Below are 8,406 nucleotides of genomic sequence, written 5' to 3'. Positions count from 1 at the left end.
TACGTGGAGGAGCACTGCTCTAAGGGGAAAGGGCCTCCTCCCCGAGGCCAAGGAATTGACTGCAACTTGATTTTTCTCCCCATTTAAAAAAGTTAAAATATAACTCACATACCATAAACTTAGTCCTTTTAAAGTATACAATTCAGTGGTTTTTAATGTAGTCACAAAGTTGTACAAGCATCACCACTATCTAATTCCAGAATTATGTTGAGACAGGATCTCACTCTGTTACCCGGGTTGGAGTGCAGAAGTGCAGTCACTGCTCGTTGCAGCCTCAACCTCCTGAGCTCAAGTAATCCTCCTGCCTCAGCCTCTGGGGTAGCTGGGACTACAGGCTAATTTGATTTTTTTGATGAGGTCTCACTATGTTGCCCCAGGCTGGTCTCGAACTCATGGCCTCAAGCGATCCTCCCCCCTCAGCCTTCCAAAGTGTTGGAATTACACGCATGAGCCACTGCATCTGGTCTCAGAACATTTTTCTTAGCCCCAAAAGAAACCCCATACCCATTAGCAGTCACTCCACATTCTCCTTACATGCTAGCGCCTCACAATTCACTTCCTGTCTTTAGAGATTTGCATATTCTGAACATTTCATATAAGTGGAGGAATGCAGTATGTGGCCCTCTGTGTCTGGTTTCTTTCCTTAGGATAATGTTTTCAGGGTTCATCCATGTTGTAGCATATGCAATTTGATTTTAGCTGGTGTCTGAACAGAAAAGTCTGTCTTTGAGCTAGCTTCATTAGGACAGGAGACCTGGCTTTATTTCCAAAAGCAAATAGGAAAAGAGAAACATTACCAGGGCCAGTAGAGCTTGGAAACAACTCCTGACTGATGTTCTTTCAGAACCTACAACGTTTCCCCTTCCTTCTCAGCTCCTCAAGCCCCTTGGATTTCCTGTTCTCTTATAGACAATTGCTCTTTTGGAAATGTCTGGAAGGTATGTAGTGGCTATAATGTTCAGGGACATTCTAAAAAGTGGTCACTCAAACTGCATCTCAGTCTCATTTTGTAACATCTCTTCTTTGGGTTGGCTGCTGTGGGATGTTGAATGAGAGGCAGTTAAGGTTACTAAAAGGCTTTGGTGTGGGAAGTGCTAATCCAGACTGTCCAATAGCTCAGCTTGAGTTTTCAGGTAAAAGGAGAACGGGAAGTTCTGTGTTTGCCAAACTGAATTGGGGTTTCTTATTTATTGAGAGAAAGAGGGTATCACTTTCTTGCCCAGGCTGGAGTGCAATGGTATGATCATGACTCACTGCTGCCTCAGCCTCCTGGACTCAAGTGATCCTCCTGCCTTAGCCTCCCGAGTAGCTTCTTTTTCCTGAGTTTGGCTAGAATAGCATGGGTAAAAGATTCCATTGCTCGGGAGAGGAGGAGGAAGCGAAGAAGAAGAGGTATAGAAGCTTCCTTTTGATCCAAGGTCTTTTCCTCAATCCTGGCTAGAACCAGAATCCTAAAGGTTTCCTGACTACAGGTACATGCCACCATGCCCAGCTAATTTTTAAATTTTTTGTAGACAGAGGGCCTCACTATGTTTCCCAGATTGGTCTTGAACCCCTGACCTCAAGCAATCCTCATGCCTTGGCCTCCCAAAGTGTTGGGATTACAGGCGTGAGCCACTACATCCCACCTGGGGTTTCTTAGTGATGATGAAACCTAGCCTTTATGTGGAAGATTTACAACTTTTTGAGGCCAGGATTTAGAGAACTTGTGCCATGAAAATAATTTGGTCCTTGCCTAGTACTCAATTTTTACTTCTCCTCTAAGGAGCTAGACTTGTGGAATGGATAAATTTCTAAGAAACGAGAGATTGGCAAAAATACGTGTCACTTTTTATAGTACTTGGAAAAGCAGGATCAAGATAGAGGCAGAACTATGGACTTTCTTAAGCTGAGGGAAAACTGACTTAACTCACCTGTTCCCCATTTTTCCAACACTTAAGCCAAGAACAACTCCCTCTGGGCTCAGATGTGGGCTAGACTGGGCCAGGCTGTAAAACACTGACAGGTTTTTGAGAAGAAATTGACTGCTATAGTCAACTGTGTTATTTGCCATGGGTCTTCCTTTGTCCATTTATTTTACCAACTTTTTTTTTCTTTTTTTTTTTTGAGACAGAGTCTCACTCTGTCACCCAGGCTGGAGTGCAGTGGCACAATCTCGGCTCACTGCAACCTCTGCCTCCTGGGTTCAAGCGATTCTTCTGCTTCAGCCTCCTGAGTAGCTGCGACTACAGGCATGCACCACCATGCCTGGTTAATTTTTTGTATTTTTAATAGAGATGGGTTTTCACAGTGTTGGCCAGGCTCGAACTCCTGACCTTGTGATCCGCCCACCTCGGCCTCCCAAAGTGCTGGGATTACAGGCAGGAGCCACTGCACCTGGCTTTTTTTTTTTTTTTTTTTTTTTTTTGAGACAGGGTCTCACTCTGTCGCCCAGGCTGGAGTACAGTGGCACAATCAAGGCTCACTGCAGCCTCAATCTCCCTAGCTCTGGTGATTGTCCCACCTCAGCCCCCCAAGTAGCTGGGACTACAAGTGTGCACCACCATGCTTGGCTAATTCGGCTAATTTAGTTTTTTTTAATTTTTGTAGAGACGGGGTCTGGCCATGTTGCCCAGGCTGGTTTGAATCTCCTGAGCTCAAGGGATCTACCTGCCTCAGCCTCCCAAAGGGCTAGGATTATAAGCATGAGCCACCACACCTGGCTATTTTACCAACATTGACCAAGCTCTGGTTGAGCCTTGTAAAGGATATTATAGGCTTTAAAAGAAGAAGAAAAAAGACCTGGTATGCTGTACAAAAAGCTGCAAACTAGGCAGGCAGATGTGTTACGAGAATCCAGAAGCAGTAGCAAGGAGTGGGGGCTAGGAGTTTGTAAGCAGGGAACTGTATCTGTAATATGTAAATGAAGTTGCTGGGCATCTCTTCAGTGGTCAGTGTGAGTGGAATGTGTGGGAAAATGTGGTGAGAGGTGAGATAAAGAGAAGTAGACAGGGACGAAGTCACAGAGAGGGCCGTGTTGGGAAGTTTGGACTCTATTCCGTAGGTAGATGAAGTATTTAAAAGAAGAGGCCATGATCTAATAATATTTGGTTTAATGTGGTACGGTTGTAGTGTGTGGCGGAAATTTGAGAGGAAGAATTGGCAACTTGCAGGGCAGCAGGGAAGCCATTTGTATTCAGCTAGAAGAACATGGATTGAAGCAATGGATGATGGATTTCAGAGCAATTTGTGAAGTAGAACCAGAATTTTGTCCGTCGAACTTGGGGTGACGAAGCACTGTGCCTCAGATAAAGGTACTATCTTCCAGGGAATTCAAACGGACCTCAGCTGCTAGTTGGGCAGTTGAGACCAGGAGAGGCATCCTGGTAATAGTGCTGTGCTTCAAGACAAAAGACATTAAAAGACTTTTACATTGCAATTGTTTTCCTCTTCAGGAGCGCCTGGTTACCTTTCAGGAATAATTTATTTTCCAACATCCTTGAGAAACACTATACCTCTTTTCTGTTTTTGCTGTGGAAAACTGGAAAACTAGTACTTCCGCCACACTCAAGATGGCTACACCAGCAATAGACTTTTCCATCCACCTGGGTGGCCCCGCCCCCTTATGAAGCTGCTTCCGCCACTCTCTGCGGGTTGGGACGCATTTTACACTTCTTCGCAGCATTCAAGATGGCCCGGCTTCCTCCTACTTTTTATTGGCTGGATCGTTTCGTCTTCAAGAGAAGGCGGGACTTATATTTGATTGACAGCTACATTGATCAATGGACAAAGGGCAAAGGCCAATGAGGCGCTGGAACTGGAGAGTCTCTCGCGTGTCTGGGAGGGTGTTTTGTGCGGGGCGGGGTGGAGCAGAGCCGGAAGCGGGAGGGGAGAGTCAAACAGGAAAAGAAGGGAAGAAGGAAGAAGAGGGTAGAGGAGGAGAGGGAGGAGGAGGAGGGAGGTGGTGGCGGCGCCGTGGCGGAGGAGCAGGAGCAGGAGGGGGATGGAGAGGAGAAGGCTCCTGGGTGGCATGGCGCTCCTGCTCCTCCAGGCGCTGCCCAGCCCCCTGTCAGCCAGGGCTGAACCCCCGCAGGTAAGGGGGCGGGGGCGTCTGGGCCATGCTGGGTCCTGGGGGTCGTCGAGGCCTGGCTGGAGGGGTCTGAAGGAGTTTTGTTGCCAAGAGTTGAGGGGTCCCTAAAGGGGCGTCTATGCCTGGCGTGGACAGGATCTAAAGGGGCGTCGGTGTTTAGCTGAGGGACACCTGTGACAGTTTTGGTGTCAAGGAGGTGGCAGAGGCATGATGCCAAGCGAGTGAGGGGCGTTTGAGACGGCAGGTTGGTTAGGTGGGCTGGGGTGACTGTGGCTGGATAGCGGTGCCAAGCTGGGGATGTGGGCCTTATTCGTGTCCCTCTGTGGAGCAGGTGTCCCAGGCAGCAATGCAGTATGTATGTCTGTGTGTGTAGGGGTACACAGGCTATTGAGTTGGCCTGTGAGGGAAGGGATCCTGAGAGGATATTTCTTTCAGGATGGACTGGGGAAAGTTCCGAGGGCATCTTAGTGCGTTTAAAAAAAAATTACTATGTTCCTGGGAGAGACTTGGCCCCATTTTTAAATCTGTAAGCCATGGCGCCCTTGATTGGAGGCAGGACTCTCAGAAGGCAGGTGGGATGAAACAGAGTGGGACCCCTCAGGAGGAGGGGCACACTTGAGCTGTAACAAGCTCTTGCTGTTAGGCTGGCTGGCCTGGGAGAGCAAGTCACGGATGCTGATCTGAGCCAGCTCAGGGCTTTTGACCAGAGGGTGGTTCTGATGCCAATATGGGCAGCAAATGGAGCACCCTAGCTTTTCTTGCTGGGTGGCTTGCTCTTTATCCAGGCAGAGAAGCTTGCTTGTGCTGATTCCAGCTCCAGCTGGCATTTCGAAACCCTAATGGGAGCGTTACTCCTGGTGCCAAGTTGGGTGGGGTGCAGTGGGGGCAATCACCCCTCCTTCCTTGCATTTGGCAAAGCTTTATTATTCTTTTTTCTTCACTTTCTGTTCTTTTCCCCGTTTTTTTCAGAAAGGCATACACACATAGACACATAGCGTAATGGCAAAGTCTATACAACTTAGTGCTTGAACTTGTGTTGTGAACAAGAGCAGAAACTGAGTGCCAGCAAAAATACTTATCTTTTCCCTAGGAGTTTTAGGGCTTCCTTTTCACAAATACATCTTGTTTTGCCCGTTATCCTCTATTTTAAAATACTGATTAAAAAATAAGTTGAAATTCACATGACGAAAACCATTTTAAAGTGAAGAATTCAGCGGCATTTAGTACACTTACGATGTTGTGCAACTACCACCTCTATCTAGTTCCAAAACATTTTCATCACCCCAATAGAAAACCTCGTCCCTACTAAGCAGTTACTCTCTGTCTCCCTCTTCCCCCAGCCCCTGGCAACCAGCAGTCTGCTTTCAGTCTCTATGAATTTATCTATTCTGGATATTTTATATAAATGGGATCCTACAATATATGGCCTTTGTGCCTGGCTTCTTTCACTTAGCGTAATGTTTATAAGGCCCATCCACATCGTAGCATGTACTAGTACTTCATTCCTGTTTATGACCAAGTAACATTCTGTTATCTGTGTATCACAATTTATTTATGCATTGAAGTGTCTAATTTTTCCTCAGGATATGTTTGTGTATACTAGAAATACCATGTGAAAGGAATGGAGCTCATTTTCTAGCCCAGTGTATTCCCTTTTCGAGGGTTGGGACCCTTCTGTTTTAGCCTTTGTTGGGGTTGTTTTTCCAGTGGAAATCATAAACTGGCAGAAGAAATATATTTTCTTTGTTTACTAGAAAAGTTATAGCCCTCAGGACTGGTAAAGTTAAGTATAGGTGTTGACAACAAAATATAGAATATTAGTAAATATAGAATTTACTTTTCCTTTGCACATGTCTGTTTCTGTAAGTATCTCGAAAAGGCTGTCCCTAATAACCAATAAATAACATCGGTAGAGGGTTGGTTTAGGAATGTCAGAGCCTTTGGAGATGGGCTGGTCAAAGATAAGAATTAGATCCACTTTTTCAGCAAGGGGGATGATGGAAAGTGGAGGTTCCTACCAGGTCATGGAGCCTGGGAGGTGTTGTGAAGATGTGGAAGGGGATTGTTAATGTTATATCCTAATTGCAGTTTGCAAACCACAGGCTGCTTTCTTATATCTCTGGCACTTCTAATACTTAATTTTGAGGACAGGTGTCTTTTGTACTTTGTTCCATTTGGATGAATGCTATCACTGACCAACAGCTGTTACACGGTTACAATTCCTGCAGAGAAGGGGAAGTTTTTGTAATGAGCAGTGGCCCTCTTCCTAACCAGCCCCCACATACCCTCACTCCTGACGCTCCCTATACACTTCCATCCCCCACCTTATACCCCTGTCTCTTTCTGTCCGGGAGTACTAGATATCTATAGTGAGATTTCTGTTTTGAATTTTAACCTTCGGAATGCAAGTTACTATATAATTATTAACTCTGAATCCACCGCAATTTAGTCAGTGTATTTTTTGGCGTTTTTTTTTGGGGGGTGGGGAAAGGGGTTGCTTGTACAAATCAGTAAGGAAAAAAAAATCCCAAGGCCATTTTGGCACAGGGCATACTTTAAGTACCCACTGTCCTTAATTCAACAATGAAGTCCAGCTAACTTTGAATTCAGGAGGACTTACTGTACTCATTCTGTATCGAATAATGGTATTGGTACCTTATTGCATTTCTCCCACAAAATTGATCTACTTACAATACAATCTTTTTTTTACATACACATTTTTTTTACATACACAATCTTTTTTTTACGTACACATTTACTATCAGAAATAAATGATACTAGGCAACTTGCTTTCCCTGTTACCAGCTCTGCCTGAAATAGCCATTTCTTGTTTTTTTTTTTTGAGACAGAGTCTCGCTCTGTCGCCCAGGCTGGAGTGCAGTGGCGCAATCTCGGCTCACTGCAAGCTCCGCCTCCCGGGTTCACGCTATTCTCCTGCCTCAGCCTCTCCGAGTAGCTGGGACTACAGGCGCCCGCCACCACGCCCGGCTAATTTTTTTGTATTTTTAGTAGAGACGGGGTTTCACCGTGGTCTTGATCTCCTGACCTCGTGATCCGCCTGCCTCGGCCTCCCAAAGTGCTGGGATTACAAGCATGAGCCACCGCGCCCGGCCGCCATTTCTTGTTATGCAGGCAGGCCCTGGAAAGTTCATCAGCTAGTTCATTCTGTGGTTAGGAACTTAGACTTAACTCTCCTACAGGTTATGACATTACAACTCATGGACGTGAATCCTTAAATCTATAAAGAATGAAAAAGGCCAGGCGCGGTGGCTCACCCCTGTAATCCCAGCACTTTGGGAGGCCAAGGCAGGCAGATCACAAGGTCAGGAGATCAAGACCATCCTGGCCAACATGGTGAAACCCCGTCTGTACTAAAAATACAAAAATTAGCCAGGCATAGTGATGCACCTGTAGTCCCAGCTACTCGGGAGGCTGAGGCAGAAGAATCACTTGAACCTGGGAGGTGGAGGTTGTGGCGAGCCAAAATCATGCCACTGCACTCTAGCCTGGTGACAGAGCGAGACTCTGTCTCAAAAAAAAAAAAAAAAAAAAAAAAAAGAATGAGAAAACAGTAGAGGCTCCAAATAGTAAGGCTCCAACAGCCTTGGCATTTGTTTCCTCCAGTTAAATTATCATTGAGATACATAGCGTTTCTTTTGATTGTTTAGATATAACCAGAATGTTTGTTTTTGTTGTTGTTTTTGTTTTGTTTCTGAGACAGGATCTCACTCTGTTGCCCAGGCTGGAGTGCAGTGGTGTGATGTGATCTTGGATCACTGCAGCCTCGACCTCCCAGTCTCAAGTGAGCCTCCCACCTCAGCCTCCTGAGTAACTGGGACTACAGGTGCATGCCACCACGCCCTGCTAATTTTTGTATTTTTCTGTAGAGATGGGGTTTCGCCATGTTGCACAGGCAGGTCGTGAACTCCTGGGCTCAAGCGATCTGCCCATCTCAGCCTCCCAGAGTGTTGGGATTAGAGGCATGAGCCACTGTGCCCGGCCTAAACAGAATATTTGACTATGTTATTTAAAACAAAGTTTTGGTAGAAATATCTTTTTCCATAGGGTAACTCAGCCAGTGGTTTAGGAACAAATCTCTAGAGATGCAGTCCTTACCTTTCCTTTGCCAAGCTTAAAACTTTGAGCTGGGCCGGGCGTGGTGGCTCACGCCTGTAATCCCAACACTTTGGGAGGCTGAGGCGGGTGGATCACGAGATCAGGAGATCAAGACCATCCTGGCTAACACGGTGAAACCCCGTCTCTACTAAAAATACAAAAAATTAGCCGGGCATGGTGGCGGGTGCCTGTAGTCCCGGCTACTTGGGAGGCTGAGGCAG

The 8,406-nt window shown here is 46.1% G+C and overlaps 1 protein-coding gene across 1 annotated transcript in view; it reads left to right on the top strand.

Moving 5' to 3' along the window:
* The first annotated feature begins 3,826 nt into the window (after positions 1-3,826).
* Positions 3,827-8,406, top strand: part of WBP1L (WW domain binding protein 1 like) — a 76,615-nt gene continuing 72,035 nt past the window's right edge. The window contains exon 1 of the mRNA XM_003255410.4: positions 3,827-4,072. Within this exon, the coding sequence (XP_003255458.2) occupies positions 3,983-4,072 (90 nt within the window). The 5' untranslated portion in view covers positions 3,827-3,982. The remainder of the gene's footprint in view (positions 4,073-8,406) is intronic.

Source organism: Nomascus leucogenys, chromosome 3 (genome assembly GCF_006542625.1).
Source record: "Nomascus leucogenys isolate Asia chromosome 3, Asia_NLE_v1, whole genome shotgun sequence".
NCBI lineage: Eukaryota > Metazoa > Chordata > Mammalia > Primates > Hylobatidae > Nomascus > Nomascus leucogenys.
This window is presented reverse-complemented; position numbering and strand designations above follow the sequence as displayed.